Source organism: Sus scrofa, chromosome X (assembly GCF_000003025.6).
Source record: "Sus scrofa isolate TJ Tabasco breed Duroc chromosome X, Sscrofa11.1, whole genome shotgun sequence".
In the NCBI taxonomy this organism is placed as follows: Eukaryota; Metazoa; Chordata; class Mammalia; order Artiodactyla; family Suidae; genus Sus; species Sus scrofa.
In genome coordinates, this window is record NC_010461.5 from 109,650,317 (window position 1) to 109,676,648 (window position 26,332).

General features: G+C 47.2%; 1 protein-coding gene across 1 annotated transcript in view; it reads right to left on the bottom strand.

Annotated features, from left to right (window-relative positions):
• Positions 1–26,332, bottom strand: part of GPC3 (glypican 3) — a 437,111-nt gene that overhangs the window by 113,822 nt on the left and 296,957 nt on the right. The window contains exon 5 of the mRNA XM_013986449.2: positions 24,244–24,369. Coding sequence (XP_013841903.2) covers positions 24,244–24,369 — 126 coding nt within the window. The remainder of the gene's footprint in view (positions 1–24,243; positions 24,370–26,332) is intronic.

The following is a 26,332-nucleotide window of genomic DNA, read 5'->3' on the forward strand; positions in this document are numbered from 1 at the left end:
AGGTGTTTTTCTATGCAAATGCTAACTTGTAATTTTAACTGAAATTGGAATAATACTAGTCATACCGATTTGCATTCTCGTTCACTTAATGTCTATCTTGGGTATATTTCCATGTCAGAACATAAATAACTGCCTTTTTCTTATTTCCCTGTATGGCTATATCGTAATTTATATATCTAAATGAATTTACTGATAAACCATTGGGATAGTTCTAATATTTTGCTAATATAAACAATGCTACAAAGAACACCCTTATATACCCATCTTTGTACATCTGCATGAATATCTATAAAGGATACATTCCTAGAATTTAATCAATTTGTATTTCAAATCCCAAATTATGACATGCAATGAATAATCAACACGACTGTATTTTTGCCCAGAGTTTTACAAAGCAGTTTCCTATCACTCGACTCATTTGAACTTCTCAGCGACACTGTGAGGTCAGAGGGCAGATTTCATTATCTCTTCATTACTGAAAAATTCGCAACTTCAGACGCTATCGATCTGATTCTGTTAGATGTTCCCTTGCAGGAGATGATGCATCTGCCAATACTAAGGACACGCTTTGATGCTACCATGCAAGGTAACAGAGGGGCGTCAGGAAATCAAGGTCTGACTTTTCGAATTAAAAGTCATCCTTGGAGAAGGAAAATTTTTTGGAGGAACGGTGAAGAGAACATTTGATTGCATGTCTTCTCAAATGGTCACCGAACATTTTCAGCTTACCTAACTTTATTTATTCATTTGTTTGTATGGCCACACCCACGGCACATGGAATTTTCCGGGCCAGGGATTGAATCCAAGCCACAGCTGCGACCTACGCGGCAGCTGCTGCAACACCAGATCCTTTAACCCACCGTACGGGGCAGAGGATGGAACCCACACCTCTGCAGTGACCGGAGCCACTGAAGTTGGATTCTTAGCTCACTTGGCCACAGCAGGGATGCCTCAGCTTACTTAACTTTAAAAGTTAGTGAATGCAGAGTTCCCGTCGTGGCACAGTGGTTAAGGAATCTGACTAGGAACCATGAGGTTGCGGGTTCGATCCCTGCCCTTGCTCAGTGGGTTAACGATCTGGTGTTGCTGTGAGCTGTGGTGTGGGTCACAGACACGGCTCGGATCCCGCGTTGCTGTGGCTGTGCGGGATAAAAAAAAAAAAAAAAAAAAGTTAGTGAATGCACAGATCACCAACTGCCAAATACAACTGCCCTTGGGGGCTGTCTTAAAGAAATCTAAGCAACAGTCTTAGTTTCTTTCTTTCTTTTTTTTTTTTTTTTTTTTTTGTCTTTTTTTTGGCTATTTCTTGGGCCACTCCCACGGCATATGGAGGTTCCCAGGCTAGGGGTCCAATCGGAGCTGTAGCCACTGGCCTACGCCAGAGCCACAACAATGTGGGATCCGAGCCGCATCTGCAACCTACACCACAGCTCACGGCAACGCCGGATCCTTAACCCACTGAGCAAGGGCAGGGACCGAACCCGCAACCTCATGGTTCCTAGTCGGATTCGTTAACCACTGCGCCACGACGGGAACTCCCCGCCATCATCTCCCTCTCGATGAAACCACCGACTCCATCTTCTTTTTCGTTACACCTACTGATGCCTGAAGCAGAGCCCCTAGCACAGGTAAAGCAGTAAGACTCATTCTAAATCTTCTGAAATGAACATGAGGCATATGTCCCTAGAGACGGATTCATCTCGAAGCCTGCTGGCCACTTTTATGCCCACTCCTACACAACAAGTATCTTCCTAAAGTTTACTATCCTCATTGGAATAGTGTAAAGATATCTGCCAACTTAGTGATTTTGCCCTGTACTCCCTCTTCCAAATCATTTATAATATTAAATCAAATTTGTCCTGTAGCTGATCTCTTTTAGCCCTGCTGTCTTATTTTCTGCCATTCAGAAAAGTGCCCCTTTAGCTCTATTTTATTTTTGTTTCTTATCTCCAAGCCATGGATGAGCAGCCAGAACTAAACACTGTTCCCCAATCCCAACGTGACTCCAATTTTTAAAAACAGCCTTCAGTTGAAAAACTTGCCAAAGGTTTTGAAAGTCGAAATAGCATCCACTGTTCTGCTCTATCCATGAGCTATTTAAATCCTCAAAAGACGCTAGTAAATTAAGCATGGTTTCTGGTTACAGGGGTGTTGGGAAGAGCTGGTCAATGGCTTAGACCTAAAACATGATTTTATTTACTCCACAAAACAGTAACCAAAAGTACTGGTTTGACTGATGTCTATAGCTGCCAAAAAATGGTGGCACTATTTTAAATCTCTGTGTTCTTGTCATATCCCTTTAGGTGTCTCGATACCTCTACCCCCAACCCCCAAGATCATGTTCTGTTTCTCACCTCTATCCGCTTCTCCTCAACCAGACAAAACGTAGACCAGTACCTTAAAAGCCATGAGTGTTAGAATGGAGTACTATGCAGACATGAAAAGGACAAAGTCGATCTATATGTGGTGGGGCTTTTTCTTTTTTCTTTTTTTTTTGTCTTTTCAGATGCCCCCATGGCACATGGAGGTTCCCAGGCTAGGGGTCGAATCAGAGCTGTAGCCACCAGCCTATGCCACAGCCACAGCAACACCAGATCTAAGCCACGTCTATGACCTACACCACAGCTCATGGCAATGCTGGATCCTTAGCCCACTGAGCAAGGCCAGGGATTGAACCTGTGTCCTCATGGATACTAGCCAGATTCGTTTCCACTGAGCCACGATGGGAACTCCTTGTTTGCTTGACTTTTTGGCTGCACTTGTGGCATGTGGAAATTCCTGGGCCAGGGACTGAACCCACGCCATGGCAGTGACCCAAACCACCACACTGACAACCCCAGATCCTTAACCCAGTGAGCCACCAGGGAACTTATATGTGTTGATATGGAGCCGACTTCAAGATATATTGTAACAAATACAAGCAGTGGTTAAGAATGTGCAGTGCGATTCTATCGCTGTGAAAGTGGGTCTGCAGGTGTTTTACTTCCATATGTGTTCAAATACACACAGACAATTTTTAGGGGGATCCATAAAAGAATGGTAAAAGCAGTTACTTTCAGTGAATGAGATATTGGGGAAGTTTGACTTTTTTCTTTTATGTCCTTCTATACCTTTTGCATGTAAAAATCTTTAAAATCATGTAACTTTTAAGGAGTGCAACTTGAGGTAGTAGTTGCTTTTTAAGGCAGATGAGAAAACAAAATGGAACAACAACAACAACAACAAAACAAAAGGAAAAGTAGAAGTGGGGCCTCTGGGAGATTCTTCTTGTCAATAAGAGTGATGCCAGCCATCACTAGAGCCTCTGCTTAAAGGTGACTTCTTAGGAGCACACATATTTGGGGCAATACATACAACGCCGCCCCGGAATTCCTGCACACCTCAGCTGGTCATCGTCAAGTCACAGCTCTACATTGTCAGGTTACACACAGCCTGTGTTTTCGACTCGTTCAATGAGGTGACACTACCCTGCTTCCTTCAGAGTCAGAATTTTGGTAAGGATGCGACTATGAATGTGCAGGATTATAAGTAGCCTCTCTGACAACAGAGGCACAAAAGCCATCCAAATTCTGGCCCACTTTCCCTGCAGATGCCTCTCCTGATGGGAATCGAGGGCCTCCCCAGACCGCTCTGATCCAGCCTGACCTGCTGCCCTTGCATCTGAATGTATCGCGGGTACCACCCAGAGTGGCTGGTGCTCCTTTTCTGTGCGTTCCATTTGCCAGCCCATAGAGTCTGAGCTCTCTGAAGGCAGAGGCCTGGATAGGTCTCTTTGGTACCATCTACAGCACCTCACGGTGCTTATAACAGTCCTAGGCTGTCCGTCCTGAGCGCTTTCTCTGTGCCAGGTGCTGTTCCAGGCACTGAGGAAAACCAAAACATGCATCACCCCACTTCATCCTCCTAACAACCCTAGACAATACTATTAACAGCCCCTTTTGCAGATGAGACCACTGAGGCACAGGGGAGTGAAGCCACCGTTTCCAAGGTCACACAGCAGCTAGTCGATAACAAAGCTGGAATTTGAACCTCAGAGCCCACGTCCGGCTGCCTCTGTTCTTAACTGCTCTGCTACCATCGCTTCCATAAAAATAATCCATGCTGATGAAATATCTGACGTTTCCATACCACACTGCCCCATTGTAGGGGATGAGGAGCAAGTTACTTGCAATGGCCCATAAGGCTGGCAACAGTGGCGGCAGCAACCGCTCTGTTTATCTACTCAGCAGATTCCCGGGCTCGCCCCTTAAAAGGCCTTGGGGAGGAGTTCCTGTGGTGGCACAGCGGAAACGAACCTGACTAGGAACCATGAGGTTTCGGGTTCGATCCCTGGCCTCACTCAGTGGGTTAAGGATCCAGCGTTGCTGGGAGCTGTGGTGTAGGTCACAGATGTGGCTCAGATCTGGCGTTGCTGTGGCTGTGGTGTAGGCCAGTGGCTATAGCTCCAATTGGACCCCTGGCCTGGGAACCTCCATATGCTGAAGGTATGGCCCTCAAAAAAGACAAAAAAAAAAAAAAAAAGCCCTTGGGGAGAGCCCTGTGTGTGGAGCTTCTTCTCCCAGAGAGCAGTGCTATTCTGTGAAATATCTGCATTCCTAAAGATAAGATGTTGCATTTAGAGAAATAAATAATTTTCCTCCCCCACCATCACCACGGCACTAGACAAACACCAAAGGTGATTTGAAATCTCTAAGGACAACAGCAAAATGAATGCTGTCTTGAAGCAATACAGTATATGTGAGGGGCCCCCAGGGAATTTCACAAAAACGTGCAAGCTCCGAGCTTCACGCCCAGAGGGACTCAGCTGGGGATATCTCTGCAGAGTTGCATGAGTGAATGAATGAATCCAGCATTTCGTTTCTGCTCAGTCCCTCTGGGCCACTGGTGTACCATGGTTCATGACAGGCTTCGAATGAGGATGCGCCACTGCAGCCACAATTCTCCGCATCCAGACTGCCCCAGTGTTCAGAATGGGGATTTTAAGGATGGGAACACTCATTTCTAATTAGATTAATTGTCTTCTCTCCAGAACCCTGCTTTTTCCTACAGCTTTGGCGTGGTTCTGGCAGCGGATACTGGCCAGGAGAGGCAGAAGAATAGAGAGAAATCTAAACTCGCTTTAACTGGACGTGTTATGTGCCATGTTAGAAGTGTCACCTTTAAGCCTTACACATGGTGTCTCCTTCCCCCATCCAGCTTGGGGCCTGCTCAGCCTGAAAATCCCTGCCCTGATACCAAGCAAGCCTGGTCTGTGAAGTGAACCTGCTTCTGTTCAGGCAGATCGGTCAGGGATGGGGGCGGGAAACGAGGGGAAAACTGTGCAAAAGGAACCCAATTAAAACAGGACATCTGGACATGCTGGTCTTGGGACAGTTGAAGCAAAGAGAGCACTTGTAGAAGAGGAATAGAGTCAAACAAGCGTAAAATGGGCAATCTTTTCTTCCCGCTTCTGTCCTGGCTGAGGCGGCATGGGTGTAGTGGAAGGAAATCAACGGATTCAAATGTAGACCATTCGAAATGGAAGCACCCTTAAGAGAGCATCTTGACCAAGCCACTCATTGTGGAGCTGAAGACACAGACCCAGAGAGGGGCTTTTCTAAGAGCTCATTATTATCATAACTCCCACAAGAAATTCCTTCTTTAAAAGGTTCCTTAAATGCACATTGCTAGTACTGACTTAGGAGAGAGACGTTGCTAGAAAATTCACTTTCCTTCTTCTCCTAGGCATTACATTGGTGGCAAGAGCATGAAAACAAGTCTTAGAAGGACCAACCGCCCTCTCCTCCAACCAGACCGAATATTCGTTTTCACCAAAGTTTCATTTGCTGCCGCGATTATAGCGGCTGCAGATGTTACAGATCTCACATTCTCAGAGCGCCATCTTATGGATAGATGTCAGTATTGCAAGTAGCCCTCAACCCGAACCGAGCGATTTATCGGGCTGTTTCCTTGGAAAGTAGTCCAGCTGCAACAATCACTGTGGAAAAATGGGATAATTGGAAGAGTATAAATAGCCTTAAAAGCAAACTAGAACCCAGGGCATAAAACCCAGCTTATTAAGAGGCCCAAGAAAATGTTCGCCTTTTCCAAGGTGCAGCCTTAATTTACATAAATGAACAGACACATAAAAGCAAAGGTGGTAATAGCCGGTTTCTGTAAATATGGTTCATAAAGATAGCAACAATTTGTTTCTCATTTATTTATCCACAGAGAGAAAAATGCTGTTTATAATTGTTGGCACAGCAGTGCCCCTTCAGAGCAAATTCCAGGCAGGACAGTGCTAGAAACATATGACTACCATACGCTAAGAAGTACCTCTATTGTCACACAACAGCCTTTCAGAAATTCCAAATCAATTTCAACAGAAAGGAAGCAAAAGCTGGAGAAGAAACCAGAGACTCAGAGGCCCGTTTGTATCTCATTTGGTGGACATTAGCTAGATAAGGGAATCACTGTATTAGAATCTGTTTTTAGCCTAGTTTCAAACCTCAGTGTGAGGAGAGATTGGTCTTGGAACATAATCAAGAAGTCATTTAAACCTAGAGAGGCGAAGAATACTTTCCAGATGGTGAGAGAAGCTTGAGAAGAGTCTGTGGCTCTGGGGAGCAGCCCCCTGCAGAGAAGGGGCAGCGGAGAGAAAGGGCCTGAGATGGGGGTCACTTGTCTGAAGCAGCCAACTCCGCAGAGGAGCCTGGAGGTGAGGAGAGGAAAGTAAATGAGGAAGCAACAGCGATTCTTGGGAGAACAGCAGCGCACGCAGAGCCTGACGTGTGGCAACGCTGGCGAGAATTCTGCCTCCCCGGCTGCCAGCCCTGACCATGGGCAGCCGGGGTACTAACCCAGGGCGGGCGCGGCCAATGACGGGTTCTCTGAGGGGTGTCCTGGAGGGGTCCACACCGAGGAAGAAGGGGGCCCGATCCAGTTTAACCCTTGCAAAAACAGGAGGCAACATGCAATTCAAAGCTCAATAATTGGACGGGAGTTCCCACTGTGGCTCTGTGTTAATGAATTCAGCTAGTACTCATGAGGAGGCAGGTTCGATCCCTGGCCTTGTTCAGTGGGTTGAGGATCCGGTGTTGCCGTGAGTTGCGGTGTAGGCGGCAGACATGGCTCGGATCCCACGTGGCTGTGGCTGTGGCGTAGGCTGCCAGCTACAGCTCCGATTCAGCCCCTAGCCTGGGAATTTCTATATGCTGCAGGTGTGGCCCTAAAAAGACCAAAAAAAAAAAAAAAGGCTCAGTAATTGGAAGTGGAGGTGTCATAGAGAACAATGTGTGATGACGAGTTATTATTACACCACCCCCCACTCCTTTACTGAGTCCTTCTGGCTGTTTTCTTGTCCCCCTGGAGTTAAACCCAAAAGGAAATGATCTTTACCTGTTTTTAAGCGAGGTTTTTTGTTTTTTTTTTTTTTTAAAGTTGGATTTTAACTCACAAATATCTGAGTTGGAGAGGATGCTTGAAACCATTTAGTCCCATGCTCTCCCCTTCCCGATGGGCCGGCTGAGCCCCAGAGAGACCCGGCCGCAGCCGCCCCCCCTTATTCCTGGCATCGCTGCAGATGGACATGACTGGCGCTGCAACGTCCCCCACAGAGAAGAGCCAAGAGGAGGGGGTCGAAGAACGGGTCCCACACCTCAACACGTGAGGATGTTGTGGGAAAGTAACTGATGGGTCAGCTAGTGATCCGTGATTCCTCGTGCGAGGTAAACGTCTAGGACGCAGCTGGCGGAGACAGCGGAGACACACGGCCTTTTAGAAAGGCTGAGTCGTGCGGTGGAGAGAGCGCTGGCCTCGGAGTCAAGACAGGTTCAAAAGCTGCTACCGTGCGACTTTTGACACGTAGCTAACCCCTGCTGAGCTTGGGCTTCCTCACCTGTGAAACGGGGCTATTGCCACCCGTGCTGGCTGTGAGGCTCAGCTGACAGAACGAAGGTTGGGAAGTTGAGATGCCACAGGGTCTGTGTGAGGCCTGGTGTTATCATTGTGTGAAAGCACCGGACACACAGTAGGTGTTTAAGAAATGTTGCTTGGAAAAGGGTTTGCAGAGGGAGGATGACTAAACCTTGCAATGGATAGTTAGGACAAGTTTCAAAGCACCGAGGGAACTTCAGAAATGGAAGCATGGGAGTTCCCTTCTTGGCACAGCGGTAATGCACCAGACTCGTATCCATGAAGATGTGGGTTCAATCTCTGGCCTCGCTCAGTGGGTTAAGGATCCGGCGTTGCTGTGGTGTAGGTCGCAGACGTAGCTCAGATCCTGCGTGGCTGTGGCTGTGGTGTAGGCCGGCGGCTGCAGGTCTGATTCGACCCCTTGCCTGGGAACCTCCATATGCCATGGGTGTGGCCTGAAAAAGACAAATAAAGAAAAAAAAAAAAAGAAATGGAAGCATCTCTGCAGTCTAAGCATGTCCTAAAGTACCAGTTGAAGCAGGGGTAGAAATGGTTTAGGATTAGGGCACATGAACAAGGCCAAAAGCTCCAGAGCTTTCTGTGGTGTATGACTGAGCAATGACATGTGAGCAGCCTGTAGGTCGGGCTGAAAAGAACTCTCTGTGATGTTCCCACAAAGCTTCCAGGGGACTGGGCATCGGAGGCGGAGGACTTCCCAGTTAGGACTTCGAAGGCTTCCAAATTCATTTTAGTTCATGGAGGAACCCGGTCATTGACCCGTGGCCCAGGGCAGACAGCCGAGCTTCCCAAGGGATCCACTTGGGGTGGCAGCAGCTTGTTCGGCTCCCTTCTCCCCCATTTCATAGTCCTCCTCTCTGCGACAGAAAATACGCTGCCTCCACTCTGTGTAACTGTCCCAAGCAATGCATGAGATGGCTCTTGAAAACACCCACGCTCCCTCCCCAGTCTTTCTCTTGGGGACACCGCTTTGTTGGCCCCGGGTCCTTGCAGGGTCCCTCACGAACATCATCCCCTAAGGCAGGGAGTTTCACAATGAAGGCTCCACCCACAGCCACCTGTCACCATCACCGACTCAAGTCTGGTTTGAGGGAGAGGTGAGTCGGAGTCAGGGAAGAGTGTGACCTGTGAATTTTCTTTCTCGCCTTGCGTGTCACAGAGGAAAGCCTCCTACACGTGGCTTTGGACAGCCTACTGAACCTTATTTAATGAACGGCCAAAGAGTACGAATAAAGGAGAAACTGCACGTGCATGGGTGCCACCGAAATTCTTTAACAGAGAGCTCAGCCATCCTGCCACTGTTGGGGCGTCTTGTCTTAGCCGCAGGCATGTGTAGGTCCCAAACCTTCGATGTGCAGGAGAAGGCCTGCCTAGACCCTGAGCCAATGGTGACAAAGGTAGGAAGGGGATGGCTTAGGTGCCTGGCCTATCAGGGCCCAGACTCTGCAAGGGGCCTTGCTCCTCAAAGCCAGCATTTCGTGCTTTGGGAGTGAACCGCCGATGTTCAGGCGCGACTTTCTCTTGCCCCCAGCACTGTCGCAGGTGGTATGGCCTGAGCTCCGCCCTGGCACACAGGAGGCAGCCAATAAGGGTCTATTGAATGGAACAAAGACTGAGGGCCTCACCCACAGTTCAGCTTTGGTGGCAGAGACTCGGACCTATTCGGCCCAGCTCTGGTCAGCCTGTTCCCCTGGGGTCTTCCCCTGAATCTTGGGTCAGTGATGGAGCACCTGCCCCTTGTCTGGGCCCTGCCAGGAAAACATGCCCCTGTGTCCCACCCACTAGATGGCACCACTCTGGAAAGGCACGCCTCATTCGGGATGGCAGGATGCCTGCCCTGTGCCCCAGTGAACGTCATTACTCAGGGAGTGGGGCACGTCCCACTTGGACCAGCCAGACAGGAGAGAGGCCACAGCCCAAGCGCCGCTCCTTCCAGCCCCTGCTCCATCCCCATGGACCAATCACTGGGCTCCCACCCAAGATGCACACTTGCTGGTAATGTCAATTTGCATCACAAACCCTTTTCTGAGAGTGGACCCACTTCTGGGTCCGATTTAATGAGATTTTGCTATAGTGAAAACACCTGTTATACTTACTATGGTCAAGGCAATAACTTCGAGAGTCTTCCCTCCTTCCTTCCTTCCTTCCTTCCCTCACTCTCTTTCTTTTTTGCTTTTTAGGGCTTCACCCAGGCTAGGGGTCGAATCAGAGCTACAGCTGCCAGCCTACACCACAGCCACAGCAGAGTGGGATCTGAGCTGTGTCTGTGAGCTACACTGCAGCTCATGGCAACGCTGGATCCGTAACCCACTAAGCGAGGCCAAGGATCGAACCCGTGTCCTCATGGATACATCAGGCACATTACCACTGAACCATGACAGGAGCTCTGGAGAGTGTTTCAATTCTGATGGTGAAGTTTCCAGGTTCTCAGTCTTGGGGGCAGAGGAAGGCTCTGCCATCTACAATGCAGATACCCTCTACTCAGCACTTAGCTATTAAGCATCTAGGTAGCCCTGTGCTCAGCCAGAGAACCCCGGTCACGGAACATACTGAATTTTCCAGTGTTTTAGGCCACTCTCTCCAATTGGGACCTCCCGGACCCCATCCTGGTTTTGGCAACTCTGCTCCAAACGAAGTCTTCACTGAGGGACTGTGTTGGCTTCCCTTGCAAACTTGTGCTTGAGAGCTCCACTGACGTAGGACCCAGGGACACACAGTGTCCTACCTCGTGACACCCAGCGTGCTGGCAAAGAGCACCACTGTGGCTGATGGGAGGGACAAGGAACTAGCAAGAATAAGGTGACTCCGGGTTAGGTCTGGCCTGAAGAACATGGAACTGTGACTTCTGCCTTCTCCCAAAGGCGTCCGCAGAGCCCCAGAATCTAGGCTGCGGTCAGAGCCTGGAGGTGGCAAGCGCTGGCCTGCTGAAGACCTTGGCCATGGGGGTCATGGCCAGAGGAGCCAGAACAGAGCTGAGTGCACAGGGGAACAAGCCTACCGTTGCCAATACCTATCAGCCCGGCGCTGCTGCTCTCTAGCCGCCAGCAATAAAAGAACACCAAAGAATAACAGAGGGAAGGAAAGGTGAAGCGCAGTGTCACCCGCCCCCCCTCGGTGCGCCCCAGCGGCCGCAGGTGCCTTCAGCTCCTTGACTCTTTGCACCTGCCGTCCTGCCAGAACAAGGGGCCCATTGTGTGAGGTGGCATGCTGGGAGGTGCTCAGCAAACAAGAAGTGACCCTCTTGATTATAAGGTAGATGGGCATCCAGGAAAACTTGGCTAAGGCAAATAAAAGCGATTGTAAAGCACTTGGTGAAATATAAACTGCTACACAAATACTTAATAAAAGCTTGCTGCAATGCGCATAAGGACAACTGGCTCAAAAATCAGCCGAGCCCTCTAGCCCGGAGGGAAAGTGCAAACAGTTGCCCTAGCTCGGGTTTTCTCAGCCATGCTGTACCCTGGCTCTCCTCTAGATGCGTCTCTCTGTTTCACTGATGTATCTCCGTGGTTAAAGGGTTCCTCCTTTTCATTCTGAGTGCTCGTGGCAAACTGTATTTAGAGCAACACAACCTGAATTCCATTTCTTTTGCTCAGAGGCCCCATTGGGGCTGTGTGGTGCTGGGGCGGGGAGACACTTTCCTTAAGGTTTAATTCAGCGAATGTCACCCCCCCCCCAAACTCTCCAATGTCAGAAACTGAGAACTCTGACAACCTCTCAAACCCCAGCCTCCCGACTCCCCTGTAGGCCCCAGATACCTGGGCGGATCTGTCCTAATGAGAACGGTGCTTCCCTGCGGCTCCTGTGGAATCACTTTCACCTTGGCCTGTCTGGGAAGCCATCAGGGAAAAAACTGGAAGTTCAAAGTCATCAAGGTGGCTTTGGGGCATCCCCTCCTTCCAGACTCGCCCCTCCTCAAATATCGTTTGCCATCTCATGGCCTCTTCATGCTGCAAAGAGCTTTCAAGGTCCTCTTGTCTAAGGGCTTCATTTTATAGATCAAAGGCTGAAGGGCAGTGCCTCAGCCAAGGTCACACAGACCAGTTCGTGGGAGAGCTAGGACCCAGGCTGGACTCCCAGACTCGGGCTCATGGGGTCTCTTCTTGCACGGGCTCCATAGCTCCACAGGGGACACACAGGCAATGGCTTTATTATAGGCACCACTGCAAGAAGGGGTGAATTGGAGGGCTAGCCTCAGAGGTAGGGGAAGGTCACGGACTCTCTCTCCCAGGGGATGCCACCTTCCAGCCTTAAGATCTGGAGCAGGGAAGCCTGGTGCACCAGGCAGGAAAGGCACTGCTCCTTTACTTGTCCTGGACCCAGAAAAGACCAATGAAAGGACAGGGTTTAGCAGCCCCATCTCGGGCAAAGCCAGACAGGACGCCCATCCCGGATCTGCTGGATTAGAGAGGAGAGCAAGCTCAGGCCAGTGCTTCGGTCAAGATCAGGAAGAAGGTAGGAGGGTTTTAAACCCATGATGGGAGAAGCCAAGCATCTGACAGGCAGGGCAGTGTAGGGGGGAAGGGAGCACAGACTGCCTGACTTTGGAGCCCCGCTCTGCTACTAGTTCCATGGCTTTTGTTAGGTGAATTAACCTCATCAGTGAAAGGAGAGCAATTGCGTGCAGATCAAAATAAGAATTCACTTCATGCGCACATGGGAGGCGCCAGAGAAATGTTAGTCATTATTATTATTATTAATTTTTTTAGGGCCACACCCGTGGCTTATGGAGGTTCCCAGGCTAGGGGTCGAATCGGAGCGGCAGCTGCCAGCCTACACCACAGCCACAGCCACATGGGATCTGAGCCACATCTGTGACCTACACCACAGCTCACGGGCAACGCTGGATCCTTAACCCACTGAGCAAGGCCAGGGAACGAACCCACATCCTCATGGTTCCTAGTCGCTAACCACTGAGCCATGATGGGAACTCCACGTTAGCTGTTAGTATCATTAACCCCCTTTGCTGTTTCAGTCCTACTTTCTGAAGCTTCACTTAGAAGGATCTGGGGTGGAGCAGCGGGGAGGCAAAAGGAAGAAAGAAGTTCTCAGAGTGCCTCTGGGAGGAAAAGGTAAGAGAAGGTAAAAAGGGAAGGCAGAAAACCCAGCAGAGCTGCAGTTCCCCGCTCCCGCAAGGGAAACCTCCCACGACTGTACCTTTCCCCAGATTTAGTAGCTCCTAGGGGCATAGGTGCCAGGAGGTCCCTCTTTGCCTGGGACTGAGGGATGCCAGGACGTGGGGCTCTCTGTGCCCAAATTTCAAAGTCTCAGGCAAACTGAAACAAGCAGACAACCATCCAGAGGGTGTTCGCTGTTCAGAATTCGTTTTCGCTATAACCAGAGCTCAGAGAACTGCTGCTAAATGCCATATCCACTGGGGTTTGGCAAAGCTGGGTTATCCAGAAGCCATGTGGAGGGGGTTTTAATACGACTTTTTTCGAGTCTATGGGGCGGGGGGAAGTTTCTTAAATAAATGGCTTTTGCCAGGGGAACACTAGCCAATTTGAGGAGGATGGTCTTTCCAGAACATTCACCAGCAAAAGCCTCATTATCAAGGACTCTTATTTGTTTGCTTCAATTCTTTGACGCAGGCTGTCTTTCTCAGCCCTATTATTGTATGTGGTTGAAAGTAATAAAGCTGCGTTGATTTTAAAATAGTCTGTCACTCAGACTTTTCATTAATTTAAACTGATGCTCTGAGTTCCCTGGGGGCTCAGTGGGTTAAGGATCTGGCATTGTCATGGCTGAGGCATGGGTTTGATTCCTGGCCCATAACTTCCACATGCTGCATGTGTGACCCAAATAAATAAATAAAATAAACCGCTGCTACCAATGCCTCAACGTATTTCCTTATGCAGGGCCGATTGGTTTATTCACCACTACAGACTGACTTGTTTGAAAATAGAACTCATAGGGAGTTCCCTGATGGCTTTGCAGGTTAAGGATCTGGCATTGTCACTGCTGTGGCACAGGTTGGATCTCTGGCCTGGAAACGTGTGCATGCCATGCATACGGTCAAAAAAAAAATCATAGAATTTGTGGGAACAGGTAGATTTGCTGAAGGAAAAAAAATGCTTGAAGTACTATTTCTGGAGAGGTGTAGAGAGTGAGATACTCGGGAAGCTGCTAAAAGCTCTGTGCTTATAAAGAGAGCCTAGTCATGCTGCGGGAAGCAGCTAACATACAGTTCCATCTGTTTAGGGGAGAACTTCCCTCCATATCTGGTCCACTTTTCTTTTTCTTTCTTTCTTTCTTTCTTTTTTTTTTTTTTTTTTTTTGTCTTTTTGCCTTTTCTAGGGCTGCACCCGAGGCATATGGAGGTTCCCAGGCTAGGGGTCGAATCGGAGCTGTAGCCGCCGGCTTACAGCACAGCTCATGGCAACACTGGATCCTTAACCCACTGAGCAAGGCCAGGGATCGAACCTGCACCCTCATGGTTCCGAGTCGGATGCGTTAACCACTGCGCCACGACGGGAACTCCCTGATCTACTTTTGGACATTAACACCTGGCAAATGGAGGGTGCCTCGCAATTTTCAAAGATATTTCATATGCCTTTGTTCTTGGAGGCTCACAACCACCCTCAGGGAGGCAGGGGAGGCGCTGACTTTGCCATTTTGTGGAAGGAGAAAGCAAAACACAGAGGATGCCAGTAACTGTCCAGAGGCACAGAGACAGACCACGGGGAAGCCAGATCTGGTACTCGGGTTTGTTACCTGCGAGCATGTTTGTGGGTTCATTTACTGAATTCGATAAACATGCATGGCGAGTCTGCTCTGTGGCAGGAACCATGAAGCAATGAAGACGCAGAGAGAAGACACAGCACTGTCTTCCGGCGGAAGATGAGAGAGGACACGTCAGAGCTCCCAGGACAGGACATCTGTTCGAGGGCCACCTACGTGTCGAGGAGCTTAACCCAGACTTAAAGAGAAGGCATAAGCTAGTCCAACAGCTCTCGTTCTGGCCCCTCTAGGATGGCTCTGGTCATTAGCTTTTCAGCCTGAGTTCTTGGGTAACAGGACCACCCACCGCCCTCCGACCCCAAGCTGGTGTACCCTGAGCTTAGGGGTGGGGAGGGCAGCTCACTCCGGCGTTCATGAAACAGGGACTCGCTGGGCCCGAAGGAGTGCCCAGAAGCAAGCAAGTGGACGAAATGGGCAAATGAGTGGCTCAAACCAAGGTGGATTAGGATCTGTGTGACACATCAAAGTACGAGGGGGCAAATAGTAGGAAGCCCCTGTAACACTGGAGCTGCAAAAGCCAGCACATGTTCTTTCACTGGAAATGAAACTTCCTTACAGAAGTGACAAACCCAAGGATCAAAGCCACACTCACGTAGAGGAGTAAAATTCACTGGCTTGAGAAATTGGCAAATCACGACTGATTTTAATGGCCTCTCTCTTTTTCCACAAGGGTTAACCCCAGGGCCACAGAAAGAACTTTCGAGTATTGGGCAGCTAGATTTGACCTGCAAAGAGACCCATCTGGTTTCTAATGGAAGTAAAATAGAAAGATTGCCTGACAGCTGCGAACTATGGGAAGTATGTGTGGTCCCTTATGATGGAGCATGATAGTGTGAGAAAAAAGAGTGTCTACTACATGTATGTGTAACTGGGTCACAGTAGAAAATTGACAGAACACTGAAAACCAGCTCTAATGGAAAAAAAAAATCATTATGTATATAAAAAAAAGAAAGATTACCTGGGTCAATCACTGTTAGGAAGTTGGAGGAGGAACTGTTGAACCAGCTCTTGCTATAAAACAAGATACTGAAGGCAGGAAGGCCAGTCCAGTATGAACCCATAGATGCAAATACCTCTCGCTTGATCGCCAGTGGATCCAAAGGTTCCCCACTGGTGCCAAGCAAGACCAGGGATGAGGATTTTGATGGATTTGCAAAAGGGTGAAGAAAAAAAAGATAAACACGAGAGGGAATGGGTGCAGCTGTCTCCCTGAAGAGTTAAAAACTGCATCATTGAAGGGAGGTCATGTCAGGCCTCTCCATCTATCTTCCAGTAAAGAACTGGAGCCACCATTTTTACGGGCTTATTTTACTGAACCACGGCAATCATAGCTACCATTGCTTGAGGGCTTCCTGTGTTCTGAGTCCTCTACTCTCTACTCCACGCTCTCTCTGAGGGCTCTCAGCCATCCATTAAGGTGGAAAGTATTAACTCCATCATGCAGACGCGGCAACTGGGGCTCAGAGAAGAGCAAGAGCTACCACGTACTGGAGGGGAGATCCAAACCCAGGCTGGCTGACCCCAGAGTTGGGCACGAAAACACTCTATGGCTTTTTACGGTTGCCATGTAGCTTTGAAATTAGCCTCCCTGTGCTTTTTGCTAACTCCCAACTGTTTGGCCGGATATCTACCCATAAAAACCATCAGAGAAACTCAAGCAATACTCTGTACTTGCTTACCTATAGAAGGAAAGGGCCAAACCGCAGAGCTGAGGTTCCTTCAAGGGAGCCCCACACCCTGGAGGAAGAACGGGGGCTGGTGGCAGCAAAGAAGTGGCACCTGCCGACTGGTTCCTGCAGCCTGCAGGGGAGAAAATTATCACCCCAACCACAACAGTCTCAACAACAAGGGGCCAGAGGAGTCAGAGAGCAGGACTACCGGCAGGAGGCGCCCAAGAAAGAGGCTTTCCCCACAAACCTGTCCCTGTCCAAACTCTGATGCTCAAGAGTCCTTTTTTTTTTTTTTTTTTTTTTTTTTGCCTTTTCTTTTTAGGGCCACACCCGCAGCATAGGGAGGTTCCCAGGCTAGGGGTCGAATCAGAGCTATAGCTGCCAGCCTACACCACAGCCACAGCAATGCCAGATCTGAGCCACCTCTGCCACCTATCCTGTAACTCACGGTAATGCTGGATCCTGAACCCATGGAGCAAGGCCAGGGATCGAACCCGCAACCTCATGGTTCCTAGTCAGATTCGTTTCCGCTGCACCACGACGGGAACTCCTGGAGTCCATTTTCTTGATGCCCAGTCACTGACTACCAGGAAGAACTCTCCTGGGTCAGAGAACCTGGATGAAAATGTTTCAGGGACGTTCTACCTGTGTCGGTCAGAGGTGTTCTAATGATGTGACCCTGGTGTGCTACAGGACCGACCATCCACCTCATTAGGAAAAGGCCAGGGCCCTTGTCCTGCCCAGCAGCCTTATTTCAGTCAATTCTCCACTGACCTTACCTGCTCTCCTAGGGGTGACTAGAAAGGAACAGCAGATTTCAAAGTCACCAATAAATATCAACCAGCATGTACACAGCCCAAACCATGTTGTGTCCCATCAGTGACTCTTCCCCCCCGCCCTTTGGCTGCACCCTCAGCATGTGGAGATTCCTGGGCCAGGGATTGAACTTGCCACCACAGCAGTGGCAAGAAATAAATGGCCTCACTGTTTCATCCGGTCACCCCACATGGACCGCAAATGGTATGACCTTGCTTGGGCAGCCTCCTCAGCCAATAGTTTGGTTCCAAAAGATGTATAGATATTTTCCCCCAAATCCAGTTTCCCTTTAGGGGAAGAAGGGCCTACAAATCTTCACCTTTACTGAGGACGTTGACCCAGCCCGCTGGACCACACTGTCACGACGTGGTAGCATCAACCCCCGCCGGCAGTTATTCAGTGCCTGTGCGCCAACACATGGCTTTGCAACAACCCTGTAGAATAGGTACCACTCTCCCAGCTTACAAATAAGGCAACAGAATATGATGTTAAATGACCTGCCAGAAACACACGCTCAATGTCTAGACCAGAATGAACGTCTCCCTCTGTGTCTTTCCAAAGACTGCACTCACTCTTCCCAATAAGCACCCATCACCCGGCTCATGTTTCCTGACCTCTCCGGCTCTTCCCCCTGTAATTCTCAGTCTGTACCACTGATGATCAACGGGCTGAGCCCCAGGAGCTTGCAGACTGCGGGAATGGCCATGCACCCTTGAGGTTTTTCCCCAAGAAGATGCAGAAAAATACTCTGAGACCCAGCAGTGGAATCAGTCTGCGACCCACCAAAGTGCCTACTCTGAAGGAAGCAATCATCCTTCAAGGACATAGAAGCTCTGCTGTGTTGAATTAATAACTTCTTAAAAGCAGTTATAGGCTTTCAGGGACCCATCTCCTAAGCCCTCAGCAGACAGAGAGCTCTGGTGCATGCAGCAGTGATCATAAGAGGAGCGAGGCTTTCCTCTACCTTCAGAATCACATTGCAAACAGGACATGGCACGGTGCTATTTATTTGTGGAGGGTACGGATATGCCGGGACTGGCCTGGAGGCCCCAAGTGCTCGCTGTATAATGAAATGAGCCCACTGAGCACAGGTGGGGCGGGCACAGGTACTGAGAGGATACCATCTGCTTAAAGAATGAGCCAGCCTGGGAGTTCCCATTGTGGCTCAGCAGTAACGAACCCAAGAACCATGAGGATGTGGGTTCGACCCCTGGCCTCACTCAGTGGGTTAAGGATCCAGCGCTACCATGAGCTGCAGTGTAGGTCACAGACGTGGCTCAGATCCTGCGTTGCTGTGGCTGCGGTGTAAGCCGGCAGCTGCAGCTCTGATTGGACCCCTAGTCTGGGAACTTCCTTCCATATGCCGCAGATGTGACCCTAAAAGACAAAAAAAAAAAAAAAAAAAAAAAAGCCAGCCTTCAACCAGTGGTTAGAGACATCGATGTTGGGCCATGGGGATGTCTCCCCCTGCTGTGACAGACAGGACAGTTGTCAAGTGTGATCCATCCTGAGGGGGGCTGACCCTTGTTAAGCTGTCCGTCGGTAGGATAAGCTGGGGTTTTCTCAGTTCTCCAGGTGGAGCTACTGTATGTGACACTACAATCTTAAGGGATAAATGTCACCGTAGTGCCAGAGAGTAGGTCCTGAAGAATAGCTGTCACTAGAGACGACTTTTGAGATAAATCTATGATGGAAGATATGTCAATCTAAGCCCTTAGAGGAATTATTACATGGGGATGCACCCTAAATTTATCTGTCTTACCCTAAATTTCTTTGTCTTACCTTACCGGGATTATAACAAATCTTTAGCGGACACAAATATTTCATGCTACACCAAGTTAAATCATTTTCCATGTAATCTATTTTTCCTTTAAAATCTGTCCAGGAATAATCTTGACCTATCTACGTAAAGCAAGTTAGAATTTTTAAGCTGCCTTACTAGCAGCTCAGTACTTTCATTCTGGAACATACTCTCAGGCTAACAGAGCCATCTCACAAATCAGAAAGAATGACGTATCATGTTCCGGCTTCCAGGAAACGAAATAAAATGAAATCCAAAAATATCCTAAGGGGACCAAGAGCATGGAGATAGTCAATGAATAAAACAAACACCAAAGCCCTCCTTGTCCCTTACTCCTCCAGAAGCAGAGCTTCCTGCAGGATAGGGACAAAGGAAGAACCAGCAACGAGAAGAAAGAGCTGGGATATTGAACGCTGCGCCTCCATGTCTAACCCTCCAACCATCACGCCAGAGGCTGCTCAGAAGAGCTATAAGCCTTGGCTTCAACATGAGTTTAGTCTGGCTTGTGCCTAAACAAGCTCAGCATCAAATGACTTTAGGACGTGACTCAATACCATTGGCTATGATTTCTAATATCCACTGTTTGTTTTCTTTCCTGTGCCCCCTTCCTATTGGCTGCGTTTCCCTATCTCACGTATTTGTTTCCCCGAGGGTGCCTTCATTAGCTACCCCATACTTAAAGTTGTATCAACACTGCCTTGAGCCCTTTAGAGAAAGGCTACAACTGAAACCTAAACAAACAAATTACAAACAATAAATAATAACCTATTTTAGCATGAGGACATGGCTGTATATATATACGAGTGCTGTGGATCGCTGGCCTGTTCTGATGTGTGATTGAAATGAGCTCTGCGAGTGTGTACGTGTGTCTGAATATGCACACACTTCACACATAGGTCTTTTCTTCGATTAGGTCCTTCGCCAGACTGAAGATTCTAAGGTCTGTCCAGGTTGCTCTGTAAGCCAGTGAAAAACTCGGTAATGTCAGAAATTGGTTCCTTTTCTGTCTCAAGTGCTCAAAACCCTGTTCTTAAAATAGCTGCATTATAAACACAGAATCAACTCTTCTTCCTCATCTTTCTTAGATTATAGGGAAAACCAGCCATTTTGTTCATCTCATTTTTGTTGGTCTTTTTATGGCTACAGGTGCGGCATATGGAGGATCTGGTGTTGCCGTGAGCTGTGGTGTAGGTCGTAGAGGGAGCTCGGATCCGCATTGCTGTGGCTGTGGTGTAGGCCAGCAGCTACAGCTCCGATTAGACCCCTAGCCTGGGAACCTCCATATGCCGTGAGTGCGGCCCTAAAAAGCAACAACAACAACAACAACAACAACAACAAAAAGGTTGAGAGATCTGTACACCCATAGAAGGAGGGTATAAACAGCTCTGATAACCCAGCAGACACGGCCATGGATCACTATTCTCTTCAGCATCAACATTCTCTATTCTGTCCATCAGCTGCCTCTATGGACCAGTCTTGTTCTCTTTCGTGACCCTTGATGTTCATACATTTTCTAGACTAAAAGTAAAGTATTTTGCAAAGGAGCACAAAGCCAGCCAATAAAGATAACAAAGTTACAGCCCATTTGACAATATGAAGCAGCAGCTGTCACTTAAGACTAAATGAAATGAGAAATTTATGGAAAACTCCAGAAAGAGGATTGAACTATGGATGAGACACTCACTGCAAAGCCGGTCTTTATAAACGCTGCTCATAGAGGGCACACATGTCCTCAGGCTACAGAACTTCGTACTATTTAATGTATATCCTGAGTAATTTTTTAAAATCTGGTTTGACACTATTCTAATCAGTCAGGTCAGTAATTAAAGTACAGGTTAATTTATAACCCAAGGTTACAGCCATAGAAGGTCACTTCCTGGATGACATTACTCTTAGTCTGTCTACAAATAAGTTTGATTTCCTTTCTTCCTCTTCCTTCCCTCCTTTAGTTCCTGGATTGTACATATCAGCAATAAAAGTTGTTTTGAAAACATAGGTTTTTGGAGTTCCCGTCGTGGCGCAGTGGTTAACGAATCCGACTAGGAACCATGAGGTCGCGGGTTCGGTCCCTGCCCTTGCTCAGTGGGTTAACGATCCAGCGTTGCCGTGAGCTGTGGTGTAGGTTGCAGACGCGGCTCGGATCCCGCGTTGCTGTGGCTCTGGCGTAGGCCAGCAGCTGCAGCTCCGGTTGGACCCCGAGCCTGGGAACCTCCAGATACCGCAGGCGCGGACCAAGAAATAGCAAAAAAAAAAAAAAAAAAAAAAAAAAAAAAAAAAAAAAAAAAAAAAAAATAAAAAAAAAAAAAATGACATGACTGGGACGCGTCAAAAAACTGACAGAAATGTAAACCGCATAATGAAAAAAAAAAATCATAAAATGAAAAAAAAATGAAAAGCTAGCAAATTCAACAAAAAAGTTTAACAGAGTTATTTTAATGGTGCAAGAGTGCACTGGGTTAACTCTTGGATTCATGCAAAGTTAGCAGAATTTGAACTCTACCACTTGCTAGAAGAAGACATCTTTGGCTCCAGGACAACAGTCTTCTAAACATAAAACAGTTTATATGGTCAAATTCAATTTTTAAAAATTAATTAATTAATTAATTAATTAATTTTTGTCTTTTTGCCTTTTCTAGGGCCACTCCCTTGTGGCATATGGAGGTTCCCAGGCTAGGGGTCGAATCGGAGCTATAGCCGCCGGCCTACACCACAGCCATAGCAACGCCAGACCCGAGCCGCATCTGCGACCTACACCACAGCTCACGGCCATGCCAGATCCTTAACCCACTGAGCAAGGCCAGGGATCGAACCCGCAACCTCATGGTTCCTAGTCGGATTCGTTAACCACTGCGCCACGACGGGAACTCCCTCAAATTCAATTTTTAGAAATCCCACTAATTCAAAAAACACAGGCCTGCCTAAGAAGAAATTCTTTTGAATGAACTAAAACTGGATGATCTGATATATCAGAAGATATATCCCGTGGGGTTACAGCGTTTGTTCTACACGATCACAACAATGATAGAACCAATATTAGAGATTGATACAGAGCAGGTGCTTAAATATTTTTTTGTTATATGACTAAATAAATGAATGAAGGATTACATTAGTAAATAAACATAAACTCAAATTTCCTTTTTAATAAAAGACCATGGTTCAAAGACATACTGCTTAAAACACATTCGTGTTCAGGAATCATTCGTTTTTCACCATATTAATGTGATATACCAGTGGGTATGTCACTGGGATGGTTTCTCATCAAGTTTATGCAAGAACTACATATTTGACCTGTGGGCATTTTCTTTTTTTAATATTATATCATTTATACCTGTTTTTAAAGCATCTGCTTTATATAAAGCCAAATACTAATGGCTTTTCTTTGGCAGTTTAAATCAATAGGTCATAACATGACCTATTGTCACAACATGTTCATGATTCTGCTCGGGACCTGAGAGAGCTTTTAGGGCAATAAACATACACCACGTCCCCAGAGTAGAGTGGGCTGCATGGGGCCATTAATCCCTCTGGCTTGACTCACATCTGCTGCAGAGAAGTCTACCTCCATGCAAGCTCGGGGCTCGTCCAGGGTGGCGTGCACCCTCAGTCTCATTAGCCCCTCATTCTCATTGCTCCTTCTCAGTAAAAAGCATAGTTGAGACACAAGCTGTTCTCAGGCATATGTCCTACCTTGCCTTGGGAAGAGGAGAGGCAGTGGGGAAAGCGGCAAAGCAGAGCAGAGAAGCAACACGAATGAAGCTTCGCGCATGTGCCAGTCTGTGAAGGGCTTTCCCTCACCTACTAGTTACAACAACCCTGTGAGATGCCCTTTCCTTATAGAAGACGACCTTGGGAAGTGACTCAGCCAAGGCCACAGGCAGTCACGGAACTGAGGCAAACCCAAGTTCATCTGGCTCCAAAGCCTTCCTCTGTCCGTGACAATACATTGCTAATTCATTCCATTTAGCATCATGATTAATCATTCTGTCGGGATACTGGGTTCCACTCTAATGTAAGCTCCTCAATGCAAGTAACTTGCCTGTTTTATTCACCCTCATATCCCTCCAACACATAATATCTCAAAACATAAGTGTGGACGGTATGGATGAATGAAGAAATCAATGAGGAAATAAAATGCACGGACTGTCGGAGCGAGGGGTGCTCTGATCCAACCATCTCATTTTTTAGATGGGGAAACTAAGCTCCGGAGGGATTAAGTCACTTGTCCTAGCTTAAACAGCTGGGCAGGCAGAGAGTCAGAACTTGCATCCAGGTCTCTTCTGTATTCTCCTCTACAACACGCTACCCCCCACACAAACATGTTTTTTGGCTGCACCTGCAACATGCAGAAGTTCCTCGCACCCACACCACAGCAATAACCAGAGCCACAGCAGTGACGACACCAGGTCCTTACCCTGCTGAGCCACATGGGAACTCCCCACGCAAACATTTTTGAAAGCATGTTCACCAAGCCCATGTGGTTTCCTTAGCATTCTTCCTCCTGATTTAATTCTTTAATTGCAAGCTATTCCTTACACACACAGAGCAATGGAAGCACAAGGAATCGCATTCGCCCACTAGAATTTAAACTCCATGAGGACAGGAAAATGCGCCTGTTCTACTTACTCCTTTCACCATGACTGGCACTTAGGAAATGCTCAGTAAATATCTGCTGAATAAATGAGTATCTATTATTTCCTTTCAAGCAATGAGCAAAGATGACAAATGTTCGCACAGTTTATACTAAGAAACACTCAAATGATCAAACATTCCAGTAAAACTGCTCTGAATGCAATGGCATGCCTCTTTCCCTCCCCTCTCTTCTCTCCCCATCCTCACCCTAACAGAGGCGGGGAATAATGCTATTTCATGGGATTGGTGTAAGGGTATAAGGGTTAATATAGACAAGCGCTTAGCACAGTTCTTAATACATAGGTAACGCCCAATAAATGATAGCTACTAGTACAAACTGATTTCTACAAATCCATCAATCAAGCAGGGCCCACATATGAGGAAATGAGAGAAGCCAAACACTGAAAAAACAAAAACAAAAACAAACCCCAAACAAAAAGAGTTGTTTTTTGCTTTGTAGAATGTTCCTGAATCCATGGTTCTCCATGTGCTTCAAATTTTCTAAGTTCTATGAGGTTGGAAGTGGTATGCAGCTGCCATGGCATAGATGTTCAGGTGTGTTTTTTCTAGAATTTTTCTCATGAAATGAATGGAGAGGAGACATAACTAACCTTGAGATAAACATATGATGATGACTCCTCGAATATTGCTATATTTAACATTCAAAAAGATTACCTCTCCACGAGTTCTTGTCCATTCCAGCAGAGAGTGTCATTTTCGGCCACAGGGCTGTGGCTGCAGATGTAGCCAGGCAAAGCACTGTAGAAGCTGATGAAAGATTTCAACTTCTGAATTAGTTCCCTGAAAGAAAAACAAAACATCTGTGCATAAGACGCAAGAAAACCCAGTGTGAGAAAAGTTTAATTTCCTTATCAGCATGACAGAAAGACTCTACCAGGCTGATTAGACCAATAAATGATTTTTAAAGTCATTCTTGGCTACAAGGCCACACTTTAGTTTTTTGTTTTTTTTTTTTTAAATCAATAAAATGATATTAGGGGGAAAAAAGTTGCCTGCCATATAAGGTGCTGTTCCTATGAGAAGGATGATTTAATTCCAACATCCATTTTCTAATATATTCAGCTTCCATTTTTTGTTCGGATGCCGTCACCTCCATTGTCAAAGGTGCTGATTGCAAAGGCGCACCACAGCACCACGTATCTCTTGGTTTCTGAATGTAATTGAGTGCATTGATTGTAATTTACAATGCGATTACCCTAGAGATGGCCCCTTTCCATATAGACTCTGGCTAATAGTGGCAGATGAGAATCACAGGGTGCTCAGAGCACTATAAGCCCCATGAAATTCTCCTGACAATATAGTCAGAGAAACTCACATCTGCTAGAGGAGGAAGGTTTCTTTGTTCTTTGTTTATTGTGGTTCCTATAGAGGGTGGGCAGAAGGGTCCTAGTACATTTTATTATATATTTGCTTTGGCTTTTATGTTATGAGAGAGAGAGAGAGAGAGAGAGTATGCGTGTGTGTGTGAGAGAGGAGAGAGGAGCGCGCATGCAACCAAGTGAGCATATTATGTATGAAAAGATGTATAAACACAGACATATAAATACCCAGCAAAATTTTTGGCCTATTATCTTGATTCAGATATTCATGGACACAGAAAATAAGGCATTATAGACTGGAACAAAGTGGGTATGCTTATAAAGGAAATATTAAAATATCTATGCAATAGATGTCCAGCAATAAACAAACACAAATAAAATGCTCTCGTTTTCTTTTCTTTTCTTTTTTTTTTTTTTTTTTTTTGTCTTTTTGCCATTTATTGGGCCGCTCTCGCGGCATATGGAGGTTCCCAGGCTAGGGGTCGAATCGGAGCCATAGCCACCAGCCTACGCCAGAGCCACAGCAACGCGGGATCCGAGCCGCGTCTGCAACCTACACCACAGCTCACGGCAACGCCAGATCGTTAACCCACTGAGCAAGGGCAGGGACCGAACCACAACCTCATGGTTACTAGTCGGATTCGTTAACCACTGCGCTACGATGGGAACTCCTGCTCTCATTTTCTAAAGCAATGTTCCTGGAAGAAAGGAAGTTAAGGGGTACTTCATATATATCCAAGTCTATCTTAAGTTTCTCCTAAGTTTTTAGAGACTCTCACCAGGGACTGTGCTGACAGTGGAGTAATTACTCAATACTGTCTCCAGGCTAAGAATGGACTGACCTGATATATAGGCCTTTGGAGGAACCAGAGGCCTGAAATTCATTTGGACACTGGTGGGAACCCAGAAATGCCTTCTGAGGGTTGTTCTCAGGTCTGGCCAAAAGAGGAAGACTGGTGGAAATTATTTTCTTGCATTTAAGGCCATTTTCCATTTCATTCAGAAAAACGATTCATTTCAACTAATGATTTAGAGAAAGCACGAGAAAGAGAGAGAGATGGAGAGAGAGCTTGCCATATTCAGTACATCTTCCCAAAGACTTGGGTCATAGGAAGCCAGGGTGATGGACAGAACAACTCAAGAAGGGTTATTGAGACATATATAACTCCTGATGCCCCAGCAGTTACTTCCTGCTACGCACCCACTCCCTCATAGCCTATCCCGGCTGAGCTCCGTCCATCTCCAAAATGAAGAGGCTGACTATAGGGCTCTGAAAATAAAAGTCAACATTATAGGTTCTCACAGAAGAAAAAGATGGGTTCAATTAACACTAAGAGGGGAGATGCTCTGTTTTACAAGGTAATAATACAGTTTCCAAGGGTGGAAACGGAAAGACTAAAGGCTGAGGCTGAGTAATTCCCCCA